This window comes from Hydra vulgaris, chromosome 07 (genome assembly GCF_038396675.1).
Source record: "Hydra vulgaris chromosome 07, alternate assembly HydraT2T_AEP".
Lineage (NCBI taxonomy): Eukaryota > Metazoa > Cnidaria > Hydrozoa > Anthoathecata > Hydridae > Hydra > Hydra vulgaris.
The window spans coordinates 22,263,354-22,280,660 of NC_088926.1; the positions used below are offsets into that span (position 1 = coordinate 22,263,354).

General features: G+C 27.7%; 1 protein-coding gene and 1 pseudogene across 1 annotated transcript; both read right to left on the bottom strand.

Moving 5' to 3' along the window:
• Positions 1 to 379: 379 nt before the first annotated feature.
• Positions 380 to 5,699, bottom strand: LOC136082626 (uncharacterized). The gene is made up of 4 exons (XM_065802040.1): positions 3,392 to 5,699; positions 1,561 to 3,323; positions 1,289 to 1,456; positions 380 to 1,090 (listed from the first exon to the last, which is right to left on the bottom strand). Exons 1-4 carry the CDS (start codon positions 5,697 to 5,699, stop codon positions 380 to 382), a joined length of 4,950 nt encoding a protein of 1,649 aa, XP_065658112.1.
• A 1,130-nt stretch (positions 5,700 to 6,829) lies between these two features.
• LOC136082627 (uncharacterized) lies at positions 6,830 to 9,685 on the bottom strand (annotated as a pseudogene).
• Between the last annotated feature and the right edge of the window lie 7,622 nt (positions 9,686 to 17,307).

Here is a 17,307-nt window from a genome sequence, read left to right on the forward strand (position 1 = left end):
AAAACATCAAAAGCAAAAATACTATAAATAAAACACGGAAAAAATTTAAAATAAAGATTAAAGAAACGAAACTGTTCCTTGAAAATCAGACTGAACTTTTTTGGTTTTGATAAGAAATATATATATATAACATAACCCAAATTCTACAATATTTTCACAACAACAAAAAAAACGTGGCATTAAACCATAATGTCTTGCAGCAAAATCCAGACCAATCAGTATAAGAAACAACGTCACGCGATGCGTACGGTACTTATTACTGCATACGTACTTATTACTGATGCATACGTACTTATTACTGACTGATCTGGATTTTACAAACAAGCTAAATTCGACATTCCCTACCCTGGGATACTAAGTATCCCAGAACAATGAATTTTTAAGTATTAAATTTTCTTTTTAATTCAGCGGTAATAGCAGCCATCATCTGGTATTTAGGTTCAGCGGATTTAACTTTTTCTGTGTTTTTAATCTTTACTACTTCGAGAGGAACTAAGCGTTGAAGTGGACGTTTTATAAAGGATACATGCCCATTTATACAAGTCTTTAAAATGGCACCCCTAACTCTTTTATCATTAGAAATAATTAATTCCTCCACGACACCTTGCTTCCATAAATTTCGCTTTAACTGATCATCGTTTATTAAAACAACATCTCCAACTTGTAGATACTCACCGCACTTTTTCCTTTGGTTTTTACTATCATAGAGGTGTCTTTCTCGTAATTGAGCAATATATTCACGACAAAAACGTTTCCAGTAATGATCAATAATAGTTTTCAAGTACTTTAATCTGCTGTTGTGATCATCAGAATTATCAATTTGAGAATCATCCATCTGAGTTTTTACATTAATTGTTTGTAATCTTCTTCCAATTACAAGATGAGATGGGGTCAATGGTTCATATACTTCGTCATAAATATAAGTTAGTGGCCGACTATTAACCGTCATTTCAATCTCATGTAATACTGTTTCTAATTCCTCATATGACAATCGAATTTTTCCTACACATTTTTTCAACGCATCTTTGACAACTCGAATAAGTTGTTCATAGAATCCTCCCCACCAAGGTGATTTAGGCAAAATGAATTTCTATAATATACGTTCTTTTGCTAAAAACTGTTTTAACTGTTCACTTAGAAAGGTTTTGAAGTTATCACTGATTATTATCTCTATACTTCCTCTTCGAGCTATAAAACGTTTTAAACATCTTATAAGAGAATCAGTTTCCATGGAAGGCGTTAATTCCACATGGACATTTCTGGATGTTGCACAGGTAAACAAACACACATAAGCTTTATACAATGAATTTTCTTGTCCATAAATATTTTTCACAAACAAAGGGCCAGCATAATCTAATCCAATATTGGTGAACGCAAATTTATGTGTTGCCACTCGAAAAATAGGTAAATTTGGAGGTCCAGGACCATGTAAAGTTTTTGCAAGCACTCTTTTGCACTTGACACAATCTTTAATGTACTTCTTCACTATTTGTTGTCCCTTACGAATCCAGAACCTACTTCTTAATTCATTTAACGTTCCTCAAGTCGCAAATGCTTTACTCTTTCATATGCAGCTAGTACTATTAGCTTTGTAAAATGGCTATAGCTTCTCAATATAATTGGATACTTCTCTGCATATTCTAGCAAACTATTTTCAAACCGCCGTTTTAACCGTAGAATGTTATGTTCATCAATAAATAAATCCAGCTGTTGCTTAATGTTTTCATAATCCTGACTAGAATCATTCTCCCCTTTTAGCAGACTTTGTTCAGACTTAATCCATAATTCTTCAGCTGAATTAATCTCTTTTGTCGTCAACTCTCCTTGGTATTTAACAACTTTATTTTTAATATTATTCCCGAATCGTAAACCGTATGCTGAAACTCTCAATAGCTGAGTTAAACTGCTAAATTTTTCTGCTTTAATAATATACTGAACTCCGTCTTTTGGCTCATCAATATAGTTGACACAAGTAGTTACAGAACTTTTTAACTCACTAATACTTTCTACCATATTACTATCAAAATACTTCCTTTGTTTTGGTGTGATATTAGTTTTTAAAAACAAAGGACCTTCCCACCACAAGCAATTGGCCTGAAACGTTAACAGATTTAAGTCTCTAGTTGGTATATCTGCTGGGTTGTTTTCTCCCTCAATATAGGACCAATCTTTTTTGCTACTTAATTCTTGAATTTTTGACACACGATGCTGGACCCATAACTTCCAGTCTCTTTTAGAATTTTTTATCCAAGATAAAGATATTTCGCTATCTGTCCAATAACAAATTTTTTCCACAATTAAAACGTCTTTAAATTTTTGAACAACCTTGTGCATCAAATTCGCTAATAACAAGCAGCCAAGTAATTCCAAACGTGGAATTGTTAACTTTTTTATTGGAGCAACTTTCGTCTTTGAGGCTATCAACTTGGACATCCAACCCTCCTTGGTTTTTACTTGAGCATATATAACTGCTGAATAAGCAACTTGAGAGCTATCACTAAAACCATGTAAAGTAACATACTTTGCTATTTCATCTTGTTCTTTAAAACAGTATCTTGGTACAGTAATGCTGGAAATAACTTCTAGTCCTTTTAAATACGCTAACCATTTTTCGTGGATTTCAGAAGGTAATTTATCATCCCAATCAAGTTTATCAATACACAGAGCTTGAAACAATAGTTTTGTCACAATAACAATTGGTGAAATAAGACCCAATGGATCATAAAATTTTGCTCCAACCCTAAGCAAATTTCTTTTTGTAAAAGGTAGATTCAATGCTTCTTGTACAATAGCTGAAAAGTTGAAATGGAACTCATCGGTTTTTCCATTCCATAATAATCCCAAAACCTTTACACAATTAACTTCCATATCATTACTTCTATTTAATTCAAATTTTGCATAACTGTCTTCCTCATTCAGCAAGGCTTTCTCTTTTTCTTTATCTGCAATATACCTGCTTAACTCTGGTGAATTACTAAACCATTTTCGCAGATTAAATCCTCCCTTTTTCATAGCTTCTTTTATAAAGTTATAAAATTGAATACCTTCGCTGACTGCATTAACACCAACAGTAGAGTCGTCAACATATAAATCTCTTAGAAACTTTTTAGTAAATTCTTTAAGTGTATCTGAATAATTTTCCATGTGCTTTATAATTGTAGTATTTAACAAAACAGGACTACTAGTGATTCCAAATACTACTCGCAGGAAACGATAAATAATTAACATGTTGTTCTTATCATCATACCATAAAAATCGCAATAGATCCTTATGCTCATTGCATATACCAACATTTAGAAACGCTTGACGGATATCAGTCCTATCTTAAACATGCGAAAACGTAAAAGTGTACTATATATGCATGTCAGTAAACATGGGCCAGTATACAAACTTTCATTAATTGAAGGACCACCCTCTTTTGCGGAACCATCAAACACTACACGTAACTTTGTTGTCTCTTTATCATCTCGTAGTACTGCACGATGAGGTAGATAATGAACTTTTCCGGGTTCACCTGGATCATAGATTCGCTCAATAATGTTTTCGTTTTCGTACGAAGTTATTACTTCTTGGTATCGTTGTTTTAAATCATTATTTATTTCAAACATTCTTTGTAATGAAATAAATCTTTTTAAACTAATATTATAATTATCAGGTAAAAATTCACAGTTTGGTTTCAATGGTAGCTTTGTCACATGTTGTTCCCCATTAAAAGTATTGTCATTTTTAAATTGCTGGTAAAAATTGTCTTGCTCTTGGAAATCGCTGGATTCAGGTTCCCAAAATTTTCGTAATTCCAACCTTAAGACATCATCATCTGATTGTGAAGTTGACACTAAATTAGTTTGAATAAAATTCTCACGTACACCGATGTCAGATGGACCACAAACAATCCATCCTAAAATACTTTCAAGAGCAACTGGACCATTATTGCAACCTCTTATTATTTTTCCAGTAATTGTTGAGTAATAATAGTCTAACCCCACTAGGATGTCAACAGATTCATTGTTCTTTAACGGGTAAGATTTAGCTAAAGGGATTCCTTTTAAGTAAACATATTTTTGTTGCAAAAGATTGAAGTTAAGATTTTTTAATGGTGAACATATGAAAGGAATACATAATGCCTCTATATAAATATTATTTTTCGGATCTCTACCCTTCAAACAAACACGAACAACATCTAGTGTTTTGATCAAGCCTTCATCTGATGCAAATCTTTTTATTATTAAACTTTCTGTGCTTATCTTCTTCAACTTCAATTTTTCACGTAATGCATCTGTAATATAAGTTCGATGACTGCATCCATCAAATAATACTCTAATGCAACTGGATAAAGTGTTATCTGGGTTTGTAGCTGTAGCTTTAGCAGACTGTAGAATAACATGGTTGTTGGTAGCCGTATGCTGGTTTTGATGAGTAATTGAATAACTCTGGACTTCTGATAACAATTTATTTGGAACCTTGTTACTTTCAGTATCGCATAAAGTTATGTTATGCTTCTTTTTGCATTTTATGCACTCATAATTTAATCGACAAAAACTCGCTTTATGTCCTCTTTTTAAGCAAACAAAACATCTGCTCTCCTTTTGAACTATACTTCGACGGTGTTTTACATCTGTTATATTTCTGCATCTAGATGATAAGTGTCGTTCTTTACAAAACACACAAGTGTCTCTAGTTTCTTGATTATTTCTTGGGACAGTGTTATAGTTAAAATATCTTTGATTATTGCTCAAATGGTGGTGATTATTTTTTTTAGTATTAATGTGCATATTCTGTAATGTAATTGGTATATTTTCTTCTACTTCGATACTTGTATTAGTAACAGCTTCACAACGCTCTAGAGCTGTAAGTTCTGTCATAATCACATTCATGAATTCATTTAAGTTCCAGTCATCATTTTTAAAATGTCTTGAAATAATAATGCATAACTGACGTGGAATTCTTTCTAATATAATGGCAATAAGAAGTGATCCATAAGCACATGTTTCAACATTTAGGTCCTTTAAATTTCTTATATTTATTTCAAGCTTATCATACATTTGACGGAGTTGTTTTACTTCTTTTAAATTTCGCACTGGATTTATTTTTTGAAGATCATCCATATGCGCTGCAATAAGACTTTGAGTATTACCAAACCTATCCTTTAAAAGTTGTATTGCTTCCCTATAATTGCCTTCGCTAAGCGTAAGTCCTTCAATTAGCTTTTGTGCTCTACCAGAAAGATATGATTTTAAATAATTAAACTTTGCTATATCTGACAGATCTTCATTACTGTCAATTGCAGTTGAAAACTGATCCCAAAACCCTTTCCATGATAATATATCACCAGAGAAACTTTGAATTGTTAATTTTGGAAGCTTCATGGAAATTTTAGAAGTAAAACTTCGAGTGGATGAATCTTTCTCAGACTCTTTCACCTCTTTACTAAGAAACCGTAAATTCTCTATGTTACTTAAAATATCACTAGTTAATGAGCTAGTATCCTCAATTTCGGATATAATGTCATCTTCGTCCGCCAACAAGTCCATAATTTCGTCGTCTAAAGTCTTTATTATCACATGTTTAGTCTCTATATTAGTCAATAATAAGTTTATCTTTTTAATTTCTTTTAAATCGTCGTCAATTTCTGCGAACAACCTTATTAGGTAAACTCGATGTCCATTTCTTATTTTCTTTTTCTTAACTAAGGAAGCCATCGGCAAAAAATAATCTATAAATCAATATATCTCTAAAATAATGTCTTTAAAATCAATAAATGTACGGGTTTCGGCACCATAAAGAAACGAAACTGTTCCTTGAAAATCAGACTAAACTTTTTTGGTTTTAATAAGAAATATATTTAACATAACCCAAATTCTACAATATTTTCACAACAAAAAAAACGTGCATTAAACCATAATGCCTTGCAGCAAAATCCAGACCAATCAGTATAAGAAACAACGTCACGCGATGCGTACGGTTCTTATTACTGACTGATCTGGTTTTTACAAACAAGCTAAATTCGACAAAGATAAAAAAAAACAAAACAATAAACAAAGGAAACTTAAAAAGAGAGAGAGAGACAAAAAAAAAAGTAAAGAAAGTAAAGCACTAATAAATAAAGATAATAATAATAACTGCAATAATAATATAATAAAAATATAATAATAATATGGAATAAAAAAAAAACTTTACAAATAGTAACTATTATGATTACGTTACTAAAAATTATAACTAATGATAAAAACTATGGTAAAAGTAATTATAGATATACTTATTTATAATTATAAATTATTATAAAAATTATATATTTTTTATTATATACAATAATTATATATTTTTAATTATATATAATATATATATATAGATATATATATATATATTTATATATTTATATATATATATATATATATATATATATATATATATACATATATATATATATATATATATATATATATATATATATATATATATATATATATATATATATATATATATATATATATATATATATTACTAATTATAGGTAAAATAATTATATAATAATAATAAAATAATTATCATACCTTGCTATTAATTATTTTTGACATACCTACCAGCAGCCTTATTCATATTTAAATTTTGAGTGTCAAAATATTGTAAAAATATAAATTTAAAGTGCATATAATTTTCATTCATACATTTTTAATTAAAAGTAACCCATAGTTTTAGGGAAAAAACTTTTTTGCTAAGCAAACCGGTACAACCAAGGTGATGTTTGGAAAAATATACATTGTCCAATATATATTTATATTTTGCCATATATAAAATTACAAAATAAGTGTTAAATATTATAGCAAATAATTTTCGCAATCATAATTTATATACAATCTATTTTATCCTCCAGTATAGAATATATTAACAAAATATTAAATATTGTAGTTATGGAATGCCAAAGGTGCTGTTCATCAAGGTGCTTTGTACTAGTTATCCGTACATAAGCTCTAAAACGGTTCCTACAAAAAATCTATGCTTTAAACAAAATAAATCAGTTTTTAAAACTGTTTTAAGTAATAAATTTAATTTTAACATTGCGTCATTATTAACTTGAAACAAGCTAAGATTAAGAGAAAACAAATCACAAATTATTTCTTTTTTGCTAAAGCATTTCATAATATTAATAAAACTCTAACATTTGTTATAGAAGCAGAATTGTTTTTAATTTTAAATTACCTCATCACTAAACTCATCAATAAAGACAACACGATTTTGCTTATTGTCACTGGCAACTTTATTATTAGCTGACAACGTGCCATCAATATCTTGATGATATTTGTCATTACTTTTTGACCTCAACAACTCTGAATCCCATTGAATTGATGTTCTTGAACTGAAACCAATCTCAGTATCAATACTTAAAGAATCAAAGAGCTTTGGAGAATCCAATGAAGTGGTTTTCTTCTTTTTACTTATTCGGCTCATAAACACTCCTGCAAAAAATGCATAAATATGATAAGAAAATATAACAGTAACAAACATAGTTTATTATAACAAAGTAATATTTCTATAATATGCTAAATAAGTCTATTGTAGAGTGCAAATGAAAAAAAAGCTCAAATAATGCTAACAAAAACAAAATTTTTGCCGTTGTAATCATATCTAGATAGTACCTGTCTATAACAATACTTGTCAATTTGATATATGATATCATATAACAATACCTGTAATTTCAGTATGATGTCATCAGTGCACGTCTAATACAATATTTTTAAAAAAATATTGATAAAAAAAACACTGGTTTTAAAATATATATATATATATATATATATATATATATATATATATATATATATATATATATATATATATATATATATATATATATATATATATATATATATATATATATATATATATATATATATATAAATATACCACTTGGTTCTGAGCCAGAATTCTACCCACTGCGCCACAGCTGCTTCGGAATATTAGTGTATAATATAATAGTATAATATAAAATTTTATAAAAAATAACTCATACCTAAAGTATACATTTTAAGTAATATTCGTCGTTTTAGAGGTGAAATTAAAATGAAATCATGTTCTCTTTGCATAAGTCTTTTATGGAAACTTGGCATGAGTTTGATAAATTCTTCTGAAGTTTCTCTAACAGAACTTTTAACAGACATACTAAAAACAGAAACAAGACTCAACTCATTATGAGCTTCAATAAGTTCATCCAATAAATCCCACAAAGTGTCATGAGTAGGATCTGATAGTATCTCTGCTTCTCTACAAAAAGCATTGATAACCTTTATTTCATGTGCTAACTCGTGAACAGGTGCGAATAAAGGTATTGTCCTTGTGGAGTTTTTTAAAATTTTCGTGGCTTTTAAAGAAGCCATTAAGTATTTCATTGTGTTATTCCCAATAACTTTTGTTGAACTGTACGAAAGACTCGGCCAAATTTTTCTCTTAGTTAATAACGAATTATTCAAAATGAATAATAAACTATCCATAAAAATGCAAATAATAACCATACAATATTGATGGCTTCAAGCATTTGAAGAATGGTAGGATAACGTAAAAATGAAACTATCTGAAAAGTTTCAAGAATCACCCAGGGAGGCCTAACTGTAAAATTTACTATAAGAGAATTACAGAACAAAACAAAATGACACATAGCTAACATAAAATTTAAACATCTCACTCTAAACGGCTGCTTAATAAGAACAGTTAGTGTTGCAACAAAAAATAACAGTGTAACAATTGCAGATGACCAGAACTCAGCTCTAATAGAAAATGCAAAAGCAACATTTAAAGCAATTTTAAAAGTAAATTTCCATTGATTAGAGAATACCCAAGATCTTTGAAATGATGAAAACAAATGATACTGATTAAGTTCCCATAATTTATTTAAACCCTATTCATACTCAGCTTCCTTTAGCTGCAAATATCCTTCATGTCGTGCCCGATCACCTGAAAATATTTTTTCTAATATCCATTTCCTCAGCAAATAAGGATAACATAAAAACCGTATAAAAAATATTAGTGATACAAAAATAGCAAGAAATAAATATGATACATTAAGACACTGTGTTGCATTATTCACATCCATAACATATGCATTTTCATTCAAACGGCAATGAAATATTCGTGCACCAACAACACCAAACGGAATGCTTAATAATTGTAATACAACAAACATAACCCGTTTCCATCTTGCAATATAAAGTAACAAATAAAGAGGTCTTCTGCTCATCCATTTCACATAAATTAAAACAAAACATGCAGAAATAAGAAGTTATGTTTAAATCCATAATGCAAAATACCACATATAGTTGAATTTTAAATTAGATGAGTCTACATATGAAGATGCTGAATGATTGAAAGCTCCTGTAAAAACCTTGTTGAACTCCCAAATGTCAAAATTAAAGAGCAACGTAAATGGGGTAACTTTAATCCAAATAATTGGCCGCTCCCAATGATCAGAAAATGATAAGAGAACAGCATAATATTAAAGATGCTCAACTACAAGAGCAACTGCATCAATAAACCAAAGAGTTATATCTTTCCTTTTTAATGGTTTCTCATTATAAAAATCATTTTCAACATCCACATCAATAGCTGTTGTTCCAAATTTATTTTCATAAAATAAATGGTCTTTAGTATTTTCCAATTTTCTGAACATTTGAATATTGAATTCTGAAGAAACTGTCATATATAAATATATACGTGTGTATATATATGTATATATATATATATATATATATATATATATATATATATATATATATATATATAATCTAGCGCTATTCGACAAAAATTTGTTAAAAAGTATGTCTAATTGCGACATTAAAACAGCAATTTCATATATTTCAAGTGCGTCTAATAAAGCTTTCGTAAGAATATATATATTTATATACACATATGTATATATTTATATACGCATAAATGCACACACGCACACGCACACACACACACACACACACGCACACACACACACACACACATATATATATATATTATATATATATATATATATATATATATATATATATATATATATATATATATATATATATATATATACATATATACATATATGTGTGCATATATGTATATATATATGTATATATATATACAAACATACATGCATATATGTATATATATATATATATAATATATATATATATATATATACATATATATACATATACATAAATATGCATATATATGCACATATGTAATATGTGTATATATATACATATACATTAATGTGCATATATATGCACATATATAATATATGTGTATATATATACATATATATATATATATGTGTATATATATATACATATATATATATATATATATGTGTATATATATACATATATAAATATATATATATATATATTTATATATATATATATATATATATATATACATATATATATATATATATATATATATATATATATATATATATATATATATATATATATATATATATATATATATATATATATATATATATATATATATATATATATATATATATATATATATATATATATACGGTACTGTGAATAAGTTTTAGATCACTTACATTTTTTCAAAATATCCCTGAGAATTCTTCTCTAATATTTAAGTTTGTAGTTCTAAATTATAAACTTATTAAAACATAGGTATTTCACACAAAATATGGAACAATTACAAACTTTTTAATGTCAAACTTCATAAAAAACTCTTAATGTTTACTATGACCTCCTTTTGCCTCAATCCCAGCCGATATTTGCCGGGAAATAGATTCATACAAATTAGTTATAAAATCCTGGGGTACGTTGTGCCATTCTCTTTAAAGTACTTCAAAACATTCTGCAGCATTTTGGGGAGCATCTTCGACCTTCTTTCTGTCCAGGTAATCCTAAATATGCTTAATTATATTCAAAACTGGACTCTTGGGAGACCAGATCATCAATTCCAGTTCTCCTTCCTCTGCCATTTTATTTAAATAATTTCTTGCTACTCGGGAACAATTTTTTGGGTTATTGTTCTGCTGCAGAATAAAGTTATGACCTATTAGTCTCATTCCAGATAATACAGCATGGTGCCTTAGGATATCCACATAATGTTTCCCGGTGAGTCGCTCCCCTATATTGATCAAATCATTTACTCCAGATAAAGATAAACAGCCCCAAACTTGTAAAGAGCCTCCTCTGTGTTTAATAATACGGTTTAAACACTCGGGCTGATAGGCTTCTTCAATTCTTTTTCTAACATATTGAAACCCTTCTGTTCAAAAAATTTCGAATTTGGACTCATCGGTGTTTAAAACCCGATTAAACGTTTCCTGGGCTCAATATGTAAGTTGTTATTCTTCATTGCCACACTGTAATAATGGTTTTCGAATTGCATCTCACCCTCTTAATCCCAACTTGAGTAGATGCTGTCGAATAAAAGAAGTGCTGACATTTTTCACAGTTGGTGAGTTAATGTCTTTTGCCAGCTCGGTTGATGCTTTTTTGGTATTTCTTAAAGGTAGGGTTTTTAAATATTTATTGTCATCTTTTGTTAGCTTAGGAGGTCTATCACTTTTATTTCTATCTTCAAGGGAGCCAGTTTCTCTAAACTTTTTAATAATTTCAGTAACAGCATTCTTCGAATATCCTGGATGTAGTTGTTTTGACACCATTTTAATAAATAAACAAACAAATCCCTCATGTTTCCTCATCAATTTTGTTTATTTATTCACAATAATATATTCTTTCAACTTTTCTTATATATTATTAAACTTAAGTAGGCTTTAAAAAAATTATATAGGAAAAAAATTGTAAATACGTCTAATCCTACAAGTGGTCTAAAACTTATTTACAGTACTGACTATATATATATATATATATATATATATATATATATATATATATATATATATATATATATATATATATATATATATATATATATATATATATATATATATATATATATATATATTAAATTCTTAAAAAAAGCAACAAAAAATGTGTTTAACTTATTTTATATAACTAATATAAGAAATTTTAATAAAAATGTGTATTAAATATTATAGTATGTTTAACATACTTAAAATATGTATTATATATTGGATGTTTAAAATACTAAACCTATCCAAAAAATTAGGATATGTTAAGTACTGTTCAGGTTTTTCGCTGTATTACTACTTAATTGAAAATCCTTTATTTTGTATGACTTGTTTATTTTAGAGATATACCATTAACAAGTCTTGTCATTTGAAGCTTTTATTACCCAACATTATCAAGGTGTAAAACAAAATAACAATAATATTTTTGTAATATTAGTTGTTTCTTTGCATATCTAAGTGTTGAATTTTTCCTTAAATATTTTCCAACTGTGATATTGACCGTTATAAAATAAAACACAAAAAGACTCAAGATAACTTTGAAACTATTTAAATCTTTGCGCTTAATGCACCTCTGCAATCTTTTGTAAGACTCTCCTTTGTTAGCAGCTTCAACGATTTTTCCAACGGTTATAGTCTGTTTTTAGAACTTTAAATTAATAAATGTGGCCATTTTATATTTTTGTAAACATTTTGTTTATACAATAACACATCTTCTGTCCGGCATTTTGGCCATTCTAGCAACATTAAAATACTAATTATGGAGATCACTATGCGCATAACTCCTTTTTTTAAATAACTTTATTACAATTCTACTCATTAATAATGTCGATTTATTAAAGAAAAATTATCAATGATAAAAAATACAGATAAGCTATATACTATAGAAATTAAGCAAGTCTAATTTCTTGAAGAGATTTCTCATTACGGCAACTACTAAGCTATGTACGGGTCGTTAGGCAGGACATAATGAATTTAAAGCCTGATTTACATCTAAAATATAAATTGTTCCAAAGCTTTTTATTTTATATGTTCCTTCTACGACAAATAAAATCTATAAAAGAAACAAAAAAGAAACAAAGTACAAAACAAAACAGAAAATTGTAATATTAAAACTTTCGCAAGTTAATTTTTTGCTATGTTTTAACATTTTAAAACAATAATGACTTATGAAATATTAGCAACTTGGTAAGCACAAGTTAAAACAATTAAAGAATCATTTTTTTTACAACAAAAAATTCTGATGTGCTAAAGAAACTAAAGATAGGAGTAGATAAATAAAAAACATAATGGGAAAGTTTGGTAGCCCCGGACGGCGCACATTTGATGCACAGTTTAAACTAAAGAAGCTATGTGATTTATTTGAGTGAATAATATGGTATATTTCAAATTATCTATCATAATATGTCGGAGCAATTGGCTGGGAGTACAAGTTACTGTTTCCCACTTCCCAGAAGAGCGATGTGTCATAACTTTTGAATCGCATATTAGTATACCTAATTTTTATGCTAAATAAAATTTTTTATCGATTAAAGATACATTTTTAATTACAATACTTATTAAAAAACAAATTCGTTTAATACTTGAATTCACTGGTTTTAGAACGAGTATTTGGGAATGAAGTATGATCGGGTGGTATCGGACACACGTTTAGAGGGTAGTTCCGGACAACTTAATCCAAATACATAATAAAAATGAGCAAATTTTAGTATAAATAATAATATATTTTATATAATAGACAAAACCATAATAGTAATTCATTTAGTTCAAATAAAAAGACGTAAGATTTCAAAAAAGTGTTATTAAAGTGTTTTCATTTGTAAAAGGCTAATGTTTATATTTCTAAATGATGGCATTTTCATTCCCATTCCTTATATATCAAGAGGCAATTTTTTAAGGCAACTTTTTGTGAAATGTGTTGAGAATAGTCCAATGCTAATTATTTATATATTATATTTGTGTTACATTGTAACACAAATATAGAATATTATTAATTAGCATTGGACTATTCTAAACACTTTAAAAGAAAAAAAAAAATTATGTTAGAAAAAAGGATGCTTCAAAATTGGAGGGTAGCCCTGGACACATAGTTTAACTATGATTTTACCTTTTTTTTTACCCGTGTAAGTTTCACGAGTAAAAAAATGATAAAATTATGGTTCAACTATGTGTCCAGGCCTACCTTCCAATTTTAAAAGATGCCTTTTTTCTAACATTTTTTCTTTTATGCTTTATATACTATTAAGGTACATAACAATTATTTTTTTGTTTATAGTTCAATAGATAAATTTTTATACTTTTAACAAGTCTCGTGACGCTTTGTTTTTTTTCAGTACATGTGTACAATCAACGTTTTTTTTAAGTGTCCGGGGGCTACCCGACTTTACCCTATAAACTTTTATCAATATTATTTATAAAAAAGCAAAGCATAAATCATATAGAAATTTTAAATTTAAATTTTTAAACTAACTGTTAAAAGTTTTGGATTCTTTTAAGTTAAATTAAAAGTTTTGGGACCTTTTTGAAATGACGGGTTGAACTGTATTATTCGTTGTCATATAAACTATGTGAATATTAAGCAGGAAACCACTCCTAAAACAAACCTTCTTCAGAATTCAGAATTTAGCTGATTGCTTTTAAAATCACTTTTCTCAAAATAAACAAAACCTTTAAGAAATTAATGTTTTAAATGCATATTCAGGGTTCGTGGGAATTTTTTTTTTGATGTTTGAGTAAGTTAAGTTTCAGACATGGAGCAAACTTCAATCTTGGATATTTTTGTATTTATATCAAATAAAAAGCAGCCTTGGTGTAGTGGTTAGAGCCATATATGCATTGGTAAGGAAGAAGCTTCCTGAAAGAACTTCCTGGTTAAATGCTCTATGATAAGACCGTTAGGATTTCTTGGAGCAAGTAAATAATTAAAAGAAAAAAAAAAAACCTTGCCAAAACCTACTTTGATTGGAGCCTGAAACAACTAAAACGTTAAAACTTGTGCAACCTCAATGGTAAGAGCGTAACCGTAATTACGTAATCTAATTACGTAATCGTTTACTGAATTTTTCATTATTGCTATTCTAAACTAAATTTATATTCATTGATATGTTTCAAATTTCACTAAATAATATTTTAGTGTTCAAATTTCATTAAATAATATTTTAAAAAGTTATGATTATGTAAAGTTTATAACCCATCAGTTTGAAGGGTTTGTAACCCTCTTAGTTTGAAGGGTTTATATACTTTACATGGAAAAACTTTACATAGAAACTTTTTAACACTAAAATGTATACATTGATAAAATTTAAGATTTATTGATGAATATAAATTTAGTTTCAAATATCAACTATTTGTTTTTTAACATTTTATGCTTTATGTTTAAATGTAGAAAAAATTTGTCATCCAAAGGTATTTATAATATTCTTTATTGTTGAAAAACCTAAAAACAAATATAATCTTTGTATAAATAACAATCATATTGTCTTGTTCTGCTTAAAAAAAGGGGAAAATGATTTCTTGTCTATCTTTAGAAAAATAAGGCTATTTTTACGAGGTAGAAAACAGATAACGAGTAAAAAAAGTGACAAACACCATAAAAAGACACAACCTTAGCAGAGGTTTATTTTGAAATAGATTTTATAGATTGTTTTCAGGAGAGGTCAGTAGTAAAAGATAGAACGAAGAAACAAAGAGTTGCATGGATATTTAAAACTTTCAAACTGTAACGAAAACTATTTTTTGTGCCCTAGGTGTACAGGGTGCAGATAGATATACTTCTGTACACCTATACTTTTAAGTTGCCAACTAATTCTAAATTTCTAAAAAGGTTTTTTTAGACGTTTTCATATTTATTTATTTTAAATCTAAAAAACACCAAAAACTAATATTTTTTTGATTAATTTTTTTTTTTTAATGTATAAAATAAAACTTTTTTCAAACAGTTTTTGAGACGTTCATAATGGTGGAAAAACTGGCTTTAATTGAATAACTTTGTGACATAATATCTTCTGTTATATTCAAATTTTTTTTTAATGAATTCTTGCATTATATTACTTTATTCTGATTAACATATACATTTTTTATTAAAGGGCTTATTTAAAATTTATTCACGAATTATTTCAAATTTCTTTGAAATAATATGTAGTTGAAGTTAACATATGAACTAATTTAAGAGGATTGAACAGGAATATTTAAAATCATTTCTGAAGCATACTTTGTATACCCTACAAATGTCAGGCACAAATTATTAGCCAATATACAGAAATGGCGTTTCAAAGTTTCCCTATATTATGAAAATTAAGTATTAAAAAAATAGATTTAAAGTTTTTTAAAGTAAAATCATATTTAATGCCTAAGAGAAAGGTGACCATGACAACCAGAAATGTATGTCCTACTAGTTTTGTTTGAATTATGTTTATCATGAAACCCTTCGGCTGCTGATCTTAACTTTTTTTATACTCCTTTGTGCTAACTTTCAATTCATTTACTTTACAAAAGAATTGTCAAACCGAATAAATTCCATTACTGTTAACTACTCACTCAAATGCAATTTCTTTAAAACATTTGAAATATCTTTAGGTATTCAAGTGGTTACGCAGTATAAAAGTAATAAAATTCGATCAAGAATTAGAAAAAACTAAGTTATTAAGCAAAATAAACAAACAAAATTTTTATTAAAGTTTATTCTTTGTAGGATCATCTACAAACAATGTTAAAAACGCTTGAAGCAACTCTCAAACAAAAATTGAATGATGTACATTACGATAAAACTCTACAAACCAGTGGCAAATACTTATTATTTGCGCTTAATAGATAATCATCATCACTGTGATAAATTTAAAAAAAAGTGTTAAATAATAAAATTTTGTTTTTTTGCAAGAATTTTTTTTTAATCAAACTATTTTAGGATGAGTTAATCATTAGTTTTGCAAGTCATAACAATCTATAACCGAATTTCGTAAGATGAGGCTCTATCAAATTTGTAAAGCAATGATCCATTTGCTTTTTAGTTTCCAATGGCCAACTTTTTTACAAAGCCTCATTTATCGTTAAAAAATTTTTATTTTTGTGATAAAGACATTAGGAGCTTCTGGATGTTGAGTTGAATTATGCGGTACTTTTTGGTGCAAAAAACTTATTGCCTTATTATTTTAGTGTGCGTGTTTGACAAAGCCAAACCTTGTATTTTGAGTTTTCACACTAGTTGAAGCTTTGTTTAAAACTTTATAGCACTTTTTACCATTGAAATGGTTTGCTGCTGCAGTTAATGATTTTGCAGATTAACTTTCATATATTTTTTTGACAATCATTGCGATGTTCTTCTTTATTTTGGCTTTTTTTCTCATACCGAACTTGGTTAAAAATATCGCAATGACTGTCAAAAAAACAGCTGAAATTTAATCTGCAAAATCAAGAATATCATGTGTATATATATATATATATATATA